General features: G+C 38.4%; 2 protein-coding genes across 3 annotated transcripts in view; one reads left to right on the top strand and one right to left on the bottom strand.

Annotated features, from left to right (window-relative positions):
- The window catches only part of LOC121867386 (extracellular matrix organizing protein FRAS1-like), an 82001-nt gene extending 75241 nt beyond the window's left edge, over positions 1–6760 (top strand). For both annotated transcript variants that reach the window (XM_042367301.1, XM_042367302.1), the window contains 2 exons: positions 991–1167; positions 4582–6760. In XM_042367301.1, coding sequence (XP_042223235.1) covers positions 991–1167; positions 4582–5223 — 819 coding nt within the window. In that variant the 3' untranslated portion in view covers positions 5224–6760. The remainder of the gene's footprint in view (positions 1–990; positions 1168–4581) is intronic.
- Positions 6761–15162: 8402 nt separating this feature from the next.
- On the bottom strand, positions 15163–20278 carry LOC121867379. The gene is made up of 5 exons (XM_042367292.1): positions 20183–20278; positions 18257–18903; positions 16940–17072; positions 16427–16551; positions 15163–16311 (listed from the first exon to the last, which is right to left on the bottom strand). The coding sequence occupies exons 1-5, from the start codon at positions 20250–20252 to the stop codon at positions 16009–16011; spliced, it is 1278 nt and encodes a 425-aa protein (XP_042223226.1). The 5' UTR covers positions 20253–20278; the 3' UTR covers positions 15163–16008.
- Between the last annotated feature and the right edge of the window lie 695 nt (positions 20279–20973).

Raw genomic sequence — 20973 nt, forward strand, 5'->3', positions numbered from 1 at the left:
CTGGATTCACTCCAGGGATCACATAGGGTTGGTAGGGATATACTGCATTAGGTCTTATTTCTTTTTAGTTTTAGGTCATGAAGTATGCTTACCCTTATTTCCTGAGGATACACTCTCATGAAAGTGGATGATTATCCAAATTAATTTAAGCATATTACTGTACAGTACTGTATTTTAGGATTCTGTATGATATAAAATATAATTGTTGAGTAAGAGCATATGTCACTCCCTTGATGGAGAATGAGGTTAGATTATGAAGGATCTCTATCTCTTGCTTATCATTCCTAACAAATTAACTTCTTATGGAAAAAATAGGGACATGTTCATGGACCCCAAAAATTCTTGCTTCATCATCATGATTACGTTACGGTGTGGTTCCCATTTTCCATCAGATAAATATGATGCAAGTTTACAGTTGGATGCCCTTCCTATCACTAATCCATTTTTATAGTGGCAACTTCCAAGCATCCTCTTAGCTTGTAAGACAGGGTCACAACTCCCTGAGCTAACAAAAGATTGTGGTTTACACCTCTCAAAAAAATATATATATGCTTCATCCATTAACAGAAGGAAGGAAAGTATGTGCATTGACAAGTGTATGGGGAGAGAAACATGTTTTTGGAGGCAAAGATGAGGATCAACACTATTGGGGAATCATTGGCATACAGTACTGTACTGTGTGAGTGTGAAGAATGGACTTAAGATACAAAAGGAAAAGTAAATAAGAACTGGCTGTAATGGCATTCATGAGAGCAGTAATTAGAATACATAGGATAAAAGTTATCAGAATAAGGAAATGAAAGTGTGCCACTATAATATGCAAGAATATCACAATATGGTAATTTCATAAGTTTAGGTAATCTGGTTTATAAATGTTTCAAATCTAGTTTCCCACTTTTATCACATTAGTTCATTCATTGTGTGTTTTATCCTGTGTAGGTGGGAATATATACTTCCATACATTTTCTTTATTTTGTACGACCCTTACAGGATAGAGAACAGCCTTCTATGAGTGAGGGCAACACAAGTCACCCCCATATAATAGCACACTTTGCTGAGGATATACCCAAGTTTGATGCCCTTCGTCAATTCTCAGGTGTTGATGGATTCCTCTTAAACACTGATGGCCTTTACCAGGTTAATTCTGGCCACCAGTGGTACTTACAGGTAATAAAGCAAAATATCAGGTGGGAAATTATATAAATTGGTTTTACAAGAAAATTCTGGTATTACATAAAGAAGCAAAAGACAATACCGGTACAGGACCGGTTATCCAGCATTCTTGGGACTTGGGTTTGTCAGATAGATTTTTTCTCAGAATTTGGAGTACCAGACCTAAAATGTCAGTAATCCCACAGTACAGTAACTGGCTGTGAAGCCTCTGTTTAGATCACTATGTGCACCTTTAAAATTAGCTTTAACTATACTGTACACTGTAACATTAAAACTTAAAATTGTAGGCATATAAATAGTATAGTAACAATGAAAGCATAAAAACGGTAAAAAATTATACAAGTTAATCTACAAACGACATCGTAGTTGCCCCTGACACTCACCTTTGCAACGCAACAGCATCCTTTGCAATTGTGCTCCACTCAGACCACTCCACACACTCACTAAACAGTTTCTTGGATATAAACGTGTAGATATGTAAAACTTTATGCAGTATAACCTCAGATATCTGGCATTAAACCATCTGGAACTCTCATACAACCAACGTTTTTTTGATGGAGTCAGTTTCCAGTAAATAATGTCTAGTTACATTTGAAGAAAATCAACAAGATCAGTTTGAATTTGGTGCTGCTTCACCTTGGTTCCATTTCTGGCTACTAGATACACTGTGTGTATCCTCCATTTTGGCCAAATGCACTGGGTGCCTTGATTATAGTTCCACTTATTTGAATGATTATGCTGGTGCAAACCGCTATCATCACCTCATCCATCCAGCTAAGTGGAAATGCTGTGTGCTTAATCTAAAACAGAAGATGGATACAGTATAATATGTAAGAGACTGGAAAGGGCAAGAGTCGTCATGTGTTCATGAGTTTGAGATGCACTTTTAGAAATATCTACCAGAGAGTATTGTATGCATGCTTTAAATACAAAAAAAAATTAAATACTGTTTATTTAGATGTTGAGAGTTTTAAGAGCAAGTTAAATGGGTTTGTTGACATTCCAGAAGCTTCTAGTGAGTTGCAACATTTGCCAGAAGTATCAAGTTCATGAATGAATATTGTTTGCTTGAATAAATAGCCCAATAGTGTACAGTACCTTGATTATCATAACTTATATTTATTTTTACTAATAAATTGTTATTAATGTTTTCATATTGCTTTTGAAATTAATATTGGTTAAATTCTTTACTAATTAAACGTATGCAATGATGTTTTCTTTATTTGGTTATTTAAAGATTAAAATAAATGTTCAACATACTGTAGTTTGTGTGAGTGTACAGTAGCTGTTTTTCAGTAACTTCCTTGTCCTCCATATCATGTATGGTATTTCTCTTTTGTTTGTAATCATTGCAAACACTAAACTTTATCTTTATAAAAATATTGTGTAACATATTATGATGGCAACCTCCCCCTCCCCTCTTCCTTTTCAGCTTTTATATTAGTGGTGTATGGGAAACTGATCCAATATACAAAAATCAATTTATGAAAGGTTTTTCAGGCATGGAACCCTTTTATAAATTGGGGAATGCCTGTATGCAGCTGTGCCTCGGCTGGAATTAATTGTGGCATTGCTGAAGCCGAGGTATTTCAGTTTCTGGGGATGAGAGAATAAGTCTGGACACCCCCCCCAGTAAGAAAAGATATTATATACAGTATTTATACACCTGGGCCCAAATTCACTTACATGACCATAACTTTGATTGTATCTCTTATCTTATCTCGAGAGGCTACGGTGACTGTACAGTATTGGTAATACTGTAGGTGATTCACAAAAGGTTCGTACGGTTATCGCAAGTAAGTTTAGTTCCGTAAGCTACTGCCAAAGGGCGTTGTGGTGTATTTATTTTTGTTTCCTCGCTAGACCAATCACTGTGCCCCGGAATAAACACTGTGAAGGAATATTAACCAATCACAAGTTACCCACACCAGCAGATTATGCATATTAATAAAATTAATAAAAATATTATTCAAAATAATAATTGTATAATAATACTGTACAGGTATTAATAATAATATTACCTGTAATAATAATAATAATAATAATAATGATAATAATAATATAAGTATTATTACTATTAGTTTGTAGCAAATGCACTTTATATTTCTTACTTTATTTTTATCCTCTTCACCACTGATCGGCTCGTTAGCGGCTTGGGCAATCGGTCACTTCTCTGTTACGCACTGTTGGCATATACTGGGCATGCAAAGGCTCCTGAATGTATCTGAACCTGCTCCAGTGCTTGTCAAGTCTGGTCTTGAAAGAACTCACATTCGGTCTCGTCACAACACTCCCTGGCAGATTGTTCCAAGAGTTCACAACTCTTATTCCGAAAAAGTTACACCTCACAGTTTTCTGGGCTTACGGCTTCTTCAACCTTGAGCTGTGACCCCTTGTAGGGTGAGCGTCCGCCAGCTCCAGGTAGTGCCCTTTGATATGCTTATACACCTCAATTAGGTCTCCCCTTGCCCATCTGTAGTATAAGCTAGGCAAGTTCAGGCGCTCCAATCTCTCAGGGTAGCTGAGGTCCCATAGTGCAGGCACCAGTCTGGTGGCCCTCCTTTGGACATTTTCAATCAACTGACAGTCCCTAGCATATCTTGGGGACCAGACTGGGAAGCACTTCAATCTTGAAGATTGTTACAAAGGACGGACTGTCTAGATATCTGAACGACCTTTTTATGAGACCTAACAATTTAGTTGCCTGATTTACCTTCTTCTCGCAATATCCCGAGAACTTCAGCTCATTGTCAACATGCACACCTAGGTCCTTTTCATATTCAGTTTCAATTATTGCAGTTTCTTCATCTCGTTGGGACATATGATACGCCTCCTTACCGTTGGTACGTCACAGTTGATTGCCTTAAGCTAGTAACATCATCATCTACACACTGGAAACTACCACTTGCAAAAAACCTCAAAGCTATTAACACAGACATATCTAGCCAGAGTATTATCCTACGTAGCATTAAGCGGTCATCAATTTGTAGAGGGTCCAAAGGATCCCTAAACACCCTTTCTCTCAGGAGTGCACGGTCATGAGCTAAAGCTTGAAGTACTGTATGTCTGACTGCTCTGTGTGTCTTGGGGGTTGTATACTTGAAAAAATAGGAGTTATTTCGACCTTGAGAAATCTTATGGGTGCTCAGTGGCCACCATATCTTTTACTGTATGATAAGTTGGGTTACAGTCACTGTAAATTGTAGTGAATCACCCGTTCAGCCTTAAGGTCGTAGAAACTTATGGTCACCGTAAGTCGTTGTGAATCTGGGCCCAATACAGTATACTGTATTGTTTACATTTATTGGGGAAGTAAGTGAAGTCATGGGTATAATTTTTTAAGAGAATTCAAATGCTTGCATTACTAATAGTTATGTGAATTTTTTATGATTTTAACTTTTGCTGCAGGTCCTTTATACAATTGGCCCCAATAGTGATCGAAACCGAAGAGATACAACTCTCCACACAGCCTTCTCTCATGTTGCATCTCCAAGGAGTCATATTCATATCAGTAATGAAGAGGAAATTTATAAAACAGATCTGGATACAGCAAGTATAAGATCAGTTATATCCAATGGGCCATCAGAAGATTCTTCGCAGGATCTCCATACCTCTGGAGAGATATCTGACCTTACTGAAGACCTTCCAGTACCAGCCTTTTTAACATCTCTTCACACTCGTAATGGAACAAACATGAGGGGTTTTCAGATAACATTAGCCAATGCCACTAATTCTGATGACTCGGTCTTCCATAATGTTTTGTATGTTGTAATAACTCTTATTGTTTTGCTTGCCATCATCATTGCAGGCCTACTGGTTGTAAAGAGATTCTTTAGAAACTCAGAAAAGGACAAAGTGATTGTTGTGCGTAGTTTAAAGAATGAACGGGAAGAGTTCAGGAGAAAAGGTGAAGGGAAAACATTAGAGAGACCCAAAACACTTCCACCCAACATGACTCTAAACAGTGAAAGTAATTTGCAGACAGTCAAAGTGAAAACATTAGCAATAACTGTTAGAAATAATTTAGAAGATGAAGGAACTGAAGTGTGAACACTGTGAACACCAAAATTTCTTTTGCTTTCTGTAATGAAACATGAAATAAAGAGTGTACAGTACAGCACTTTATCTCTGAACTCTGTGAATGTGAATTCCTGTATTTTAAGTACAGTACAAGGCAATAATATGATTTAATCTTGAAAAAGAAAGTGATTTTAAATAGTGAGTGTGAAGACTCACTTGCTTTAAGACATGTTTGTCAAGAGATTGTGCCATATAGTAACTGCATAAGGATCACTTTCTGTGAGTAAGAAGATTAATAATATGAAATACTGTACAACAATTGAACAGAATTAGTTGGAGATTACAGCTGCTATCATACTTGATGAGAAGAAAATTCAATCTCCTTTATAATTGCCAGTCTGGTCATAGCAAAGCCAGACTCAAAACACTACACCAGGGTTTTGGCAATGTGTTTGTTGTGGTATCTTTTAAGCTTTTCTTTTACAGAATACACAAAGGAAAAAGGTGTTTTTTATATAAATTTATTTAATAGCTGTGATAGGACACTGTTGTAAAGTGACTTACTAATGTGACTTGAATTTCATTTGAAAAGAAAATAGCTCGTAATAGTGTGACAATTTTTCTGGTCAAACAACTGGTGATTACTGTAATTAAAGATGTGTCGTTCTGTGATCATAAAAATTATCAGCTATGATGATTTGTTCCGCTGACCAATGTTCCTTGGCAAATGACCTGAACAGTTTTATTTACTGTATACATGCCTGGGTTAACCAATACCAATGTCTCACTCAATGGGTATGTTCATTACTCTATTTTTTATTGTTCCTCATTAGTTAGGTCTTTGTACTCATCCAAGAAAGTACAACACTACTTTTCTGCTTCCACTCAAGATTCTTCATTTGTGCTAAATTTCAGATAATGAAGTCTTATCCATTTCTAGTGAATGTAGCTGTTTGCACAAAGGCGATTTTACTTATATTCATCTAAGAAATCAGTGGTCATTGTTCTGCCTCCACTCAAGATTCTTCAATTGTGCTAAATTCTCTGTAATGGTGCCTTATCCTTGAGAAGGCAGTCATGTGCACTACTGTATATGTCAATGCAACTGTTACATTCATTTTAATACTATATTCCTATGGGTTGTCCTCTCATGTTCTATTTAAAGTGTGATTATATTATTATATTCTGTGTCCCTTTTTCTGGAGACGTACAAAATCCACAAGATTATAAACTTTAAGAAAAGGAAATACCCAAGAATTTAGTTATAAAAGTGTTTGGCTGTTTCCCTTTCAGTGCCTTAATCGTGATCATGATACTTTGAATCTCAAAAGGTGCTATGTGTAGTCTATTATATTAGCAGACAAAAGACTGATTGATATTATCTTTCAACTTTTGTTTAGATAATTTTGTTTTGTAATGCGTGTATTACGTGTATTTAATCGTTCAACAAGTCATCATTTTCAACTCATTTCCTCACTTGAAATCACTACTCAGGTGTATGAAGACACTGCCACATTGAAAAACTAATTACTGAATGTTTATTTATTTAATAAAGAGAAAAAACGTGTACTGTAGTTTTTGTTTCTAATAATTTTATTTCCATAGGCCTATGATCCCCCAAGACTGGAATGAAAAATACAGCATAGGAACCCCATCACTGTTGAATATATAGGATCCACAACCACAAATCATCTTATTCTCTTATTATAATATGATTACATGTGAATTTTTCTTGTCACTTTGAATAGTCTGCCATGATAACTTGGTGTCCTGTGACTGTAATATAATCTGTAAATCTGTAACCATACAATCTGGCCAGTTACTGTATGATGCCTCAGTTGTTTCTCCACCACCAGAGGTCCTTCATGTCCTTCTACCCCCAGAAATGTAGATAGACAGAGTTTGGCCAACTAGGCACCATGTTGTTACTCAGCGGGTGGAAAATCTTCTCGGGCTGTCTCCCACATAGTTTATAAACATACTTATCCAATCCCTGTATGACAATTTTGCTGAAGAAACATCATCATCATCATCATCCTCAACCTCTACACTACTTCTTCATCAGCTGAGTAACATTCACTATAAAAAAACTAAAGAGACTACAGCAAAAACCAAGGTAAGATAATAAAAAGCTGAAAAAGGTTTATTTTCAAGCAATAGAAGTTCAATATGGTGTGACTGTGGTATGGGTTGTGTGACTGTGGTATGGGTGATGTGACTGTGGTATGGGTGGTGTGACTGTGGTATGGGTGATGTGACTGTGGTATGGGTAGTGTGACTGTGGTATGGGTGGTGTGACTGTGGTATGGGTGGTGTGACTGTGGTCTGGGTGGTGTGACTGTGGTATGGGTGGTGTGACTGTGGTATGGGTGGTGTGACTGTGGTATGGGTGGTGTGACTGTGGTATGGGTGGTGTGACTGTGGTATGGGTGGTGTGACTGTGGTATGGGTGGTGTGACTGTGGTATGGGTGGTGTGACTGTGGTATGGGTGGTGTGACTGTGGTATGGGTGGTGTGACTGTGGTATGGGTGGTGTGACTGTGGTATGGGTGGGTGGCACTGAAGCATGGGTGGTGTGACTGAAGGGGTGGTGTGACTGAAGCATGGGTGGTGTGACTGTGGTATGGGTGATGTGACTGTGGTATGGGTGGTGTGACTGTGGTATGGGTGATGTGACTGTGGCATGGGTGGTGACTGTGGTATGGGTGGTGTGACTGGTATGAGTGGTGTGACTGGTATGGGTGCTGTGACTGTGTTATGGGTGGTGTAACGGCATGACAGGTGATTCATCACTTGCAGTAATTGTATGATAATTGTGCCAGATAAAAGATTTTGTGCTCTAATTTCTGAACTCATCTAAGATCTTGAAGCAATGGAGTCATTGAAAATTATACAGTAGTGTTTTCATTATTTCTTTATATTTATAAATACATGCATATATATAAATGAGTATTGACATGTCTAAAATAAATGGAAAATTTAAAAAATATCACTCGTGACGTCACAACGTATATAACGTCACTAATAACTGCTGGATGCAGCCAATAGATGGCGCTATTATTGAGGTATCTGGCAACTGTGCCATACACACATTTCATATATTTTAGCTGGAACTTTCCTATCTTGAGTAGAGTACCTTGGGTTCGGCACTCCCGGCTTGCTAATTATCATTATAGGTACGTTAATGGTGGCGTGTGGTGATGCAGTATTTGATGGCGATTTCAGGATTTTACGTGCGCCGATTGTAAATTGCCTTGTGTTTGTGGCGCCGTAAGAGCTTCCAGGACTCTATGTAGCGGTTATTAGCAGTTAAGTGCAGGTATGTTGACAAAAAAAGTTATGTTGTACTGTGGGGTCCAGGGAGGGGGAGACGGTAATGTATGCCTTCCTTGTTAAATATTCTTCAGTAGATTTTTTTCCGGGTAAGCGTGGGTAGGGGCGGGGGAATTTCGTCGCTACGGCCTACTTGCTGTTGTTGCCAAGGTATATTATGTAATGGTTGCTCCTCATATAACGAGGATGGCCGGTCCAAGGGCTACCTGCAGTAGGCATGGATTTGTTTAAGGTGTAGAAGCTGTCGTAATGGGATCATTACGAACTTTTCTAATTTCATTTTCTGTATTATGTTGGGAAAATATAAAAATGGCTGAAATTATGTGCTAACCAAACCTAAGAAGACAACATAATTTGTATCTTAACAGGGATGACCGAAGCTAAAACTTTACCTCACAAATAACGTGATATTTGTCCATAATCGTGATGAAATGAGTTTCATTGACGTGAATTTATTAACAAATATTTGGGTCTGACATTTCTGACCAAGGATGGAACGTCCCAATAGGCTGACGCGCTGGTCCACCGTCAAGTGTGGCCCCACCCTGCGGCTGCGACCTAAAACACACACAAGCCCATGGAGCCTTACATGATAACACCAGATTATTGAATAACACAAAAATTTTATATAGTCAGTCTGTAATAGACATCCAACTTTAGAAATCTAGGGATAATTTCTCAAAGCAAAACATTTATTATTTTGCAGTAAAAGATAATTATTAATTTATTATCCTACTTGAGGGAATATTCTCACTTGGATGTCTTCAGTAAGAGCGGTTGTGGTAGCTACACCAGGGCCCACATTCACTAACGGGTTACCAACATCGTAAGTGCTTAAAAGTTCATAAACTCCTGCGGTGGTGATTTACTAAAGACCTAGGAAGTTCACAACTCGATTTAAAATGGCTGACTTTTCTTCGTAACTTACGGTGACTTTTGAGACCTCATAAGCTATTGTAAGGCGGAAATGAAGCCGTTTTCTCTACTATACAACCCATACCAAAACACAGCTGCTAGACGTACTTCTCGCGTCATTAGATAGAATTATGATTGTTTGAGGACAATGGTTAACCTGTGACCAAAACAATATCATATATATATATATATATATATATATATATATATATATATATATATATATATATATATATATATATATATATATATATATATATATATATAAATTAAGTTTACTAATTTTTTGTGACTGACACCAAATGCTAGTCGAGAAGTGATTGGCAGTCCGATTTATTCATCTAGGACCATTATTTGACTTCATTCCGGCTATATTTGGGTACATTTGGGTAATTAGTCGGACCCGCTGTGTGTTTTGGTATGGGTTGTATAGTAGAGAAAACGGCCTTATTTCCGCCTTACAATAGCTTATGAGGTCTCAAAAGTCAGTAAGTTATGAAGGAAAGTCAGCCATTCTAAATCTAGTTGTGGACTTCGTAAATCTTTAGTGAATCACCACCGCAGGAGTTTATGAACTTTTAAACACTTGCGATGTTTGTAACCCGTTGGTGAATCTGATCCCCTGCCTAGCATATAGCAAGGGATATACAGGTAGACTTTATGCGGGAGAAGAGTTCTTTCCTTTATGTCTTGGTATACAGTTTTCCGTATCCACACCGTCCTTAACGGGCAACCATGCCTGTGGGACTCACTTTCACCTGACTAATTATACGTTTACTTCATGTTTGTGGCTCAGGTCTAGGATAACATTAAACGGATCAGCTGAATTTAGCCACCCTAGCTTATTTCACCTGAAATTTAGGCACCCAGCTTATTTCACCTGAAGATTAGCCACCCCAGTTTGTTTCACTTGAAATTTAAGCACCCCTGCGTACTTCACCTGTAGATTAGACACCCCAGTGCGCACCAGATTATTTTACTTGAAGACAAGGCACCCCAGCTTATTTCTATTGAACATAAGGCACCCCAGCTTATTTCATCTGAAGTACTGTATAGTTTTCAATAATTGTTCCAAAAAGCAACGAATGAAAATTTTCTTTTGAGTATTGATTAGGAGTCAGTTTTATAATAACAGGAATAGCTACATGCTCCATCAGTAACATACTGGTACAGATTTTGTTTGCCATTACTCTTGAAGCTCAGTTTTCAGTGTTTTCTGTGGTTGTCAAAATAATTGTGGATATCAGTATTTTGGGGGGTTATTGTAGGAATAACAATGGGTTTTAATTTCAATGCATGGTCTGTATGTTGTAGTGCCGGATATCTTTATTTGGGTGTCTGTAGATGATGGTTTGTTGGCTTTGAATTATAAAGTACAGTAAATGTTTTCTGTGGGTTCTATAGTGTTATGATATCGATAGTTGCTGTATTTTTTCTGAGCTGTGTACTTTTTTCATCATCATTAAAACTCAAAGGCAGATAAGTCTTCATGAGATGAAGCGGATATTATGTATCAGGCTGTTTTTGACGTGATGATATGAGCGTGAGGTATAGTGCGTACAACACCCTCCTCACACACATTGAATTCCATATACAGATATACTCAATTATCTTTTGTTTTTAGTTATTTTTTATTATTAGTCATTAAAAGAGATTTATGTTATATCAGGAATTATTATGTGGCATAATTCCGATGTGACACTGAACCAAAGTACAGTATATACAGTTCCGTTCAGAAGTTCGTGGTACACTGGCGGTGAAGGGTGAATAGCCTGTTGTACCCGTTCTGGACGACAGGTCACTGCGCCGAACTTCTTGCCAACACACGCACACAGTGGAACTGGCAACGGAGCAGTGTGACTCGAACGAATACTCATCAAAAGGGGATGGGAAGGATATTGATATGAATATCCTACTGACGATAGAAGAAAACTGTAGTGATAGGAGAATCCATTCGAATATCATAATACAATAGGGAAATTGGTTTCGAATGAACACTAAGAAGTAGGTGAACAGAGCTCATATATCAAGAGTCTTCAGTGTATTCATTACTTGAAGTTTTTCGTATAATGCTCTAGCTATATATACAGTGTGTGTGTGTGTGTTACGCTGAATAGTGATAATTGCCGATTAAGTGTTAAATAACATTACTTCATATGTATTACGTCATCGACACACACACACACACACTGAAACACACCGACACAAGTGGGCTGTGTGTGTGTGTGTTTCACCGAGGTGGTGGTGTTATTTGCCGCTGATCAGAAGCTTCACCAAGCCAACTTGAATCGGAGAGACGAGAAGTTGGTGCTCTGAGGTCGCATTATCACTCTCCGTGATAATGGTCTCTCCATACTGGGTATGGCACATGGAGTTGGCCTTGTCCCCCACAACTGTGATGAAGTGGATAAGATGATGAGAGGAGAGCGGTAACCTTAACGACTTAGGTAAGTTATAACTGCCTCAACAAAGGAGCGGACCATAGCAGCATTGATGAATGGAAAGAGAATGAGAGACCTGCATCATATTCAAAGTTTAGGTAAAGATTCGGAAAAGCTCGATCACGGAACTTAATATTAATATTTATAAAGGTAGATAGAGGAATCCTAACCTAAGTTTATTAACAGCCAAATTCAGCATCACTATTTGTGGGTAGTTATGTCTGGATAAGGCTAAATTTTGTTGTTATTGAAATTGGTGATCTATCTGGAAATAATAATCACTTCTGTAACCTTTTGATACTGAAACTATTGTTTAGATTATGGAGTAGAGTTATGGAAGCTGGCATATAATTTCTAACCATGTTTATATTTGAAATGTAAATTTACAGTTTAGGTAACCTAGAGTGTCAAAATCATTCTGAATATGGATGTGATCTATTCTGTTAGTCGGAAGAGCAGGAGCCCCTTGGAGGACAACCCCAGCAGATGACGCTGCAATTATCGCGGCAGCCGAGGCAACCCCCTAACCAACGCGGAGGCCAAACGAGACAACCTGCATACATAAGGCGATTGTTGCCATTAATCGTTTTCGTTGGACTGCTGCCGTTAATCATAGTCTTGGTATATTTGATATATCCGCTCTGGTCAACTATTTCTTAGTGTTCATTCGAAAATAATTTTCCTATTGTATTCTGATATTCGAATGGTTACTCCTATCACTATAGATTTCTGTTCTCATAAACAAGATATGAACACATCTTCATCATCCATCAGCAGTAATGTTGGCCGATTTTCACATCAATATCCTTCCAATCTCTTTTTTTTTGATGAGTATTCGTTCGAATCACACTGCTCCTCTGCCAGTTCCACTGTGTGTGTTGGTGGGAGGGTCGGCGTAGTGACCTGTCGTCCAGGAAGGGTACAACAGGCTATGCACCCTTCACCGCCAGTGTACCACGAACTTCTGAACGGAACTGTGCATATTTTTAAGTTGGTGTAGTGTGCAATGTTAATTACTTGGCACCTACTGTGGTTGTGGTTCATACCCAGAATGTTTTATGCAGAAATGTCACTACGGGCTGTACTTAAAAAATCCGAAATACTTGGGACCAGAACCATTTCGGATACAGTAATTGAAATTTTTGGTTTACTGAGTCATTATAAAAAAGCTTATATTTCACTAAGCACCAAATAAAACCTCTGTGATAGTTATATACTAATGTGTAATATTTATAACTGAAATTAACACATATATATATATATATATATATATATATAGCATAATAGATAAGGTTAATGTCATACAAAAACAAGAACAGAACAGTTATTTATTTATGTACCTCCAAATAAAAAAATTAAGTGTTAGGCTGTGTAGGCCGCTGACTATAGAGTGAATTACAAGTATATTTAAATAGTAAAAAATGCCACTATAATATATTTTGGATTTTCAAAGTTTTCGGATAACAGTACAGGCATTAATTACCACATGGTCAATATTAATTATATGGTTTCTTTATCCTAAATATGATCTGAGGTTATTTGAAATGTGCTTAATCATGAACAACGTTTTATGCCCATTTATGACAACTATTGGCCAAAACAAGGATGGGATCCCCCCTCCAGCTCACCATAACAAACCAAGGGTGTCAGGCTCAGCCCAGAAAATGCTGTAGAGAACCGTGGGTGGGAATAACTCTAGTTGGCCAAAGTCTTACAGCCGGATCACCCTTCTTAGTGCCAATCCACAGGGTGGGATCTAGTCAGTGAATCATTTGTCTATTAAATTGTTTGTATTCTAACCACATCCATTGGAGTGAGTTAAGGGAAAAAAATTTCAGGAAAATGGGGATGGTTTTTAGTTGAGAAATGTACAAGATGAGGGAAGTGGAAGAAAACCATATCGTACACTATTCTACAGAGAGAGGACAAAGGATGAAAAAATCAAACAGAAATAGTCAACACTTCTCATATTAACACAGTATGCATTTAAAGTATGCAGAATTAATCAGTTCAATCCACATTTATTATAAAGCTTCAGAAATTTTCACAGTAATTCTATCATATTATCTTTCTATTTTCTGTACTGTACTAGCATTTTATCTACTGTAACATGACACCTGCATAACACACCCTTTCCTACTGTAGTCTGCCTCGCATCATCTTTGTTCTTCACTTGTCGGACACCTGCCATGAGATCCCAAGAACATTTTAGTACCACACATTCTTACATCTTCATTCCTTACCTTGTCAATCATTTTACTTTTCCGAATGCTGTACATTGCAGGTTGCCCTATTTCTATTGCTCACAGTCTTAATCAACTTTGCTGACAATCAATTCCGGGTTAAGGAGAGGGTGTAGAGACGCCATGGGCCGAGTAGAGGGGGCCCATAGCTTGCCAGTACAACTTGATAAATTAAATCTACGTGCTGACATCTGGCTGTGGCCCATGAGAAACACTCAGTTACGCTCTACAAGCCAAGTTTGCAGACGCTATTACACAGGGATCAACTGACTGGCACACTTTCCCACTTCCTAACTTTACCTTCCTCCTACACCGTCTTCCATCTTCATGGAGCAAACGGCTCTCTTCTCTCCATCTCATCTTCATCACCATCATCAATTCTCATGGTTTTTACCATAATTTAGATATGTTATTGACTCCACAATATCAAGGTATGTAATATTGCTGTATGATGTCTAGCACAGCAAAATACTTAATAATTTACGATGTAATGACAAGTTAAAGGCTGTTGTCTTTGTTTATATAGAACTAGGCTGTTTAGGCGCAGATTTATCTTCATTTTTTGTCCTAACCTTTACTTTCATCCTCTTCGACTCTGACTGGCTCGTTAGCCGCTTGGGCAGTCGGTCACGTCTCTGTTACTCACTGTAGGCAAGTACTGGGCATGTACTGGCTCCTGAATGTATCTGAACCTGCTCCAGTGCTTGTCAAGTCTGGCCTTGAAACAGCTCACGCTCGGTTCCGTCAAAACACTTTCTGGCAGGAAGTTCCAAGAGTTCACAACTCTCACTCCGAAAAGGTTTCCTCACAGTTTTCTGGACTTGCGGCTGCTTCAACCTTGAGCTGCGATCCCTTGTGTGGCGGGCGTACAGTGCCCTTTGAGATGTTAGGTCCCCCCTTGCCCGTCTGTAGTATAAGCTAGGCAGTTGCAGGCTCTCTAATCTCTCTGGACAGCTGAGGTGCCGAAGTGCAGGCACCAGTCTGGTGGCCCTCCTTTGGACATTTTCAATCAACTGACACTCCAGAGCAAATCTCGGGGACCAGACGGGGTAACAGTACTCCAGGTGGGGAAGCACCTCACTCATGAAGTTCGTTACGAGGGACGGCCTCGATATCTAACGACGTTGTTATAAGACCTAATAATTTAATTTCTTGGTTCATCTTCTCACAATGACCCGTGAAATTCACTTCATTGTCAACAACACACCTAGGTCCTTTTCGCATTGTCTTTATTAATGCAGTTTCTTCCTCCCATTGGGACATATGATACGCTTCTTTACCGTTGGTTCGTCCCAGGTGCAGCCTCTTACACTTCGTGTTAAATTGAATCTTGCCAGCCATTTCTTCGTCTTGAAGCTCGCAGAGATCTTTCTGCACACTTTGGTCTTATCGGTTAACCCGCCAATGTTATTTTACTGCAGATATCAACACGAGTAGCGAAGGGGCCCAAATCATTCTTAATCTGTCTCTGTTGACAATATTAGTCAAGAAATAGAACAAATACTCCTTTCTGTTGTTTTCTTGCCCAAATGTTATATCAATACACCCACTTCTTTTGTAAAACCTCTTTGTTCTTTCTCTGTAAAAGGTTCTGTAGTTCTTATGCAAGTATTATAATAACGACCGTAACCAGGGGAAAGGGGGGGGGGAGGTCTAAAATTTGGTTGTCCCAGAAAAAAGTCATATGTTTATAGATTATATTCTTGATTTATAAACTGTGAGCTCCGTGACGAGGTTGGAGTCAATGAATGATTGTGATTAAAACAGTACATTAGCTTCAGAATCATGAATATATGTCTATCGCGTATTTTGTCCAACACTGTAACTCCCCCATTCTCATGCTCAGGATACGGTCCTGACACCTTAGGAAACAATCTTCATATTTAATTATCATCTGAGGAAGAAGCCGACTCCATACAGGACTCGGCATTGGTGTCCATATACTCACAGAGACTGTTCATGTTCATCACCTCACCGACCTCCTCATAAATAGGCTCACCGTGGGACGAATCCGAGCAGGAATGCAGGACGATTAAGTGGGTCTTTGGTTCTGGCTTCTCAGGTGTGATAACAATGTTTGTAGGCTCCATGTAGGATGGCACAGGAGGTGAGGACTGTGCGAGTCTTCGGGTGGGGCGACGTCTGCTGATTTGTTGATTGCGTCTGGTGATATGTTGATGACCACACTGAGGGAGGTTAAAAAAATTAAGCATATACAGGTGTACTATATATAGAAACAGTGTACAGTATATACAGTTTAAATCACAAGAGTAAAGTTGTAATGAGGAAAATTGTACTGACCTTGGGGAAAATGATGAAGCGAATTGGAAGATTCACCAGAAGAATTATGATTATGGAGGCTACCAATATCCCCACCACCGCACTTGTTGACCAGCAACTGTCGTCATCTTTACCCGTTGAAACCACTGTTTTTGCAAAAGGGTTACAAAATTGTACTGTATTTTGGTCCTGTCTATGTATTAGTTATTAAGTAGATGATTATTACTTTTAACCATACACTCACAGATTAATGGATGACACTAGACTGTACCACCTACCTATAACTCTTTAACAAAAACAGTTTTTCCTAATATCCGGTCTTGAATATTTTTTGTACAATATGCCGGTGACTTTTAGTTAGACTTAAGCATTTGTCACAAAATTAAATCATCAAATATTCTTTTTTTTTCTTTTTTAAATTGGTTTGTATAAAGTTAGTGTAGATCTGCTTAATACAGTATCGCATACATCATTCATTGTTCCCCATCAATGTCAGCTTATCATTTACTGAGAATAATTTTTAAGTACACATACCTGAATATGGATGAAGGTGTTGTACCAGCAGAAGTACATCGGCTTTACCGTCAGATATGCTACCTCGCACTCTGATGCGTCTTGGGTCACACGACAGCTTGGTTGACACCAACTCCATGCCCTCGTTCTCAACCTTTTAACAGTCTCTCTTAGAACACTCGAGCTTTACTCTCCCACCTATCTAAAATTATCATAGCATATGTGGTCTGGATTAACTTCATGTGATTGTTTATTATTATTAATGTTAAAGCAACTAGCACATAACCAAATCAATAACATATTTAATTGTTTCTAATAACTATCTACCCTCCTTACCTATCGTTTAAGCTACGTCAGATTTAGGCTTTATAACCCTTACAGTTTAGCTGATTTTGATTGCCTATGGTAGCCGAGATGCAGCACCATATCAGAAAATTCATGGCCATATGTATCTTTCCAATATTCACTATAATGGAACTTTTAAAAAGATATTTGTGTTTTCACTAAGGAACTCTATTATATTTATCATTAAAAAGACCAATATAACCATGAGTATACCAAATGTATCAACTTCCGTGAATTATAATACAGAAGACATAAAGCTTCGTTGGCTGGTCATTCAAGAAATCCTGGCGGTAGAAAGGTAATCATAGCTGTAAAAATTATTTAACCCTATCGTTAAAACTAGCAGCATGCGAAATGTTATGAGATGAAACTATACACATGGTCAGTTATATAAAGCACAGCGTCTGTTTGTGTGGTTCGTCGCTAGGGTTGGGTACAGTTTTGAAGAGCTGAAATTTTGGAAGGTTGGCCCAAGTGGCCATTCCCATACCCCAAAGGTGGATCCACCTCATTACAAACACAAACGTTGTCTCTTCTGTGTACTAATTGAAAATTGGCTTCACAGGAGCCAATATCCACCTAAAATTACCCCACCCCCCAACCCCCCCGTGCACAATTCTTAACATCGAGTTGAAGTTTTTTCATAATAAATTTTTACACGTGCACTTAATTTTAACCAAGTTTGGACATAGGAAATATGGAGGCACACCCATTCTGGTGTATTAATAATTACCCCCCCCACACACACACACAATTATATCAATGTGTATAGGTACAGATATTCCACAAGATATTTAAGGATACTATACACGCTTAAAGTAAAGATGTTTAGCCCTTTAGAGGACAGAGGTTTCTCTCAGCTGAATAAAATTGTGTGCCGCTAGCCAGATAATAAAATATGTCGCGCCCACTGCGATATAAAGGTTTAAATTTAAATACACAGAAGGTAGTAGTATTTAAAAACTCGCACATAGCATTAAAATCCGACATTACCTTGAGGATGGTCTGGTCGTTCTGGTGGAGGAGGGTGAGGGCGAGACGGAGACTGCCAGGTGGTAATGGTTCAGGGGGAGCTCCCGTACTCATCGCTAGCGACCCATTCCTGATACCCAGCTTGAGCTCTGCACCGCACACGTTGAACGACGGCCTGTAGTTCTTCATTGAGAATAGCGTTAAATCTGTAATCTTCTCACCAAAGTTCAGGTTATCCATAGGATTGACAAAAAGAATGTCCACCGCCTGGTTGCCTCTGACCTGCCATGTGGGGTTGTTGGAGGAACATTGCCCGGTGAGATTACCGTTCTTGATGGTAACTTCTGAAACGGTGCAGTTGAGAGACACGTCAGGAAGCCATGCCACACCATTGCCATCATGTACGGTGAGCATTTTTAACAAGCCAAGACGAAACCTTGTCCATCCGCTGACTTGTGGAGGGACACTGTGGTAAACATTATTGTTATCGGATCGTGACCTCTTCAGTGTCACATTATTAGTAGTGAAGGTCAGGAGGTCGTATTCAGACTTGCTTTGGCAGACGATGCTTGCCGTCAAGTTGTGTTCCCCAGGGTAGACGAGGCTGTAGAAGTCCAGCGAGTCGAACATGATGTTGGTCTCCACTATCATGTTCTTGACCATACAATCTGCCCAAATTAACAATTACTGCAGCAGTAAGCTAAGAAATTAACAGTTGTGTTGTTTGTTGAATGCAGGGGCACTAGAACAACTGTACAGTATTGTGAGGATCATCTGATTTAGGTATACAGTACAATATAGTATTTTGTGGAGATCTACTCGAATTATCGTAACTGCTAATCTAATATGTTGAATAGCAGAACGATAGAAATAATGTAAGAAATTTAGTATATATATATATATATATATATATATATATATATATATATATATATATATATATATATATATATATATATATATATATATATATATATATAACCTTGAGCATCAGTATTGTAGGATATACTAACTTTATACTTTGTACGTAGTTTGGTGTAATGACGTAATATAAACTAACATTACTACTTAAGGTAATCACCCATTTCGAGTGTTTATTTAATGCGTATAACTTTATGTAAATAGTCCTTGTCCTGATACCAAGCAACTCAGGACACGTACAGTATATTGTAAAACCTTTACGGAAACTAGCATTTATCCATTTTAGGCACTGTACAATGAAAGTGGGGCCCGTAGACATGAGGTAAACTTTCAGTGTTTTAATCGATTTCCAGCTCGGAAAACATGGCGTTTAAAACCCGTACTAGTTATTATAGTCAAGATTTGAATTTATAATTTTTCAGACATTCTTGTCTCACTAAGAGTCAAAATTACCATTTTGAGGTTCCGAGAAGGTGCGAGCTAAAAATAAACCATTCTAATCGATTTTTCGTGCTGAAAAATATTAGACACCAAACTTGTCCCTTTTTGACCAAACTTTTAAATTTTGGAAAATTGCGTCAGACGCAAGCATGTGCGTGGAAAAAATGCGTCGTAAGTTTGCCTTAGTTTGGGAAACATGGGGACTTTTCGGGGGGAGGGGAGGACGCTCCCGGGACTTAGTAGAAGATATTCCTGAAAACAAAATCTTTGTAAAAAAAAAATTCCCAGATCACCTCAGACGAATGACATTATTCTACTTTACTACTTCCTGCGACGATGGGTCTACTGCCGGTCCCAGAGTAACAACTCGGTTAAGCCTACTGCGCCTTACCCGATATTGTGTGATGCTGATATTCCTTTAACACCCGATTTTCATTTATAGTAATTTATATATAGTCTATGTAAATTGTCAATCAAATTTAGATATCTATTTTATAAATAATTTCAAAAGTGAAAAACTAAAAATAAATTATTCTGCACAGGATTTTTCATTTATATAGATATGCTGGATTACGAAGTATTTACCTTGGTGTGCCTGAAATGCTGCCACAAGACCCGTCGCCAGATATAGGAGAGGCAGAAAACGCAACGCCATCTTCAGCCCAATAGTGTCAACTGTAAGGTACCCTCGCGTATACTGTAGCTCTGCACTTCAGTTCAGGCAGCTTGTTTTCTTCCGTTTATGACAACAAAAACAAGAAAAAATGGTTATCAAACGGATAATTATCTTGGTGGTCTATCATATTTCCGGATTCTGAGGAGAGAATATGGAAGACTTGTTGACGTTAATACATCAAAACATCGTCTGAGTCCCGATAACGTTATCTCGTATAGGATGTTCATTTTACCCTGGTTTTCTGAAATATATTACTGGGAGGATAAACTTGTATTTAATGGGCGTAAAATCCTATGCGCTTTTGTTGAATTCGGAAAAACGAAATTTTCTGAAGTACTAGATTCTTCAGGTAGTAAGTGGTGGTTATGTTACCTTGATCGAGGTTACATAACCTGTAGCCCAACTAATAAATACAATATACGGCCTTTTAGACTAATTGACTGGCCGTAGCAAATAGAGTAACAGATGTTTAATTGCGGCTAAATAGCCACTTTGGTTACGTGCGATGAAACCTTGCCCCGGGGGTAAATGTGGAAATAGCAAGCAATTAATCTTCAGAACCCTCAACTAGGGACTCGAGTACTCGGGCTCCGTTGACACAAAGGTTATCTAGATATTAAGCTCTTCGATGCGGTAGTATCAACATACAAACAATATCTCTTTATCGCACGAGATGATAATTATGATGCTGTGTTTATAT

Source organism: Homarus americanus, unplaced genomic scaffold, assembly GCF_018991925.1.
Source record: "Homarus americanus isolate GMGI-L3 unplaced genomic scaffold, GMGI_Hamer_2.0 scaffold18418, whole genome shotgun sequence".
NCBI classification, from domain to species: Eukaryota; Metazoa; Arthropoda; class Malacostraca; order Decapoda; family Nephropidae; genus Homarus; species Homarus americanus.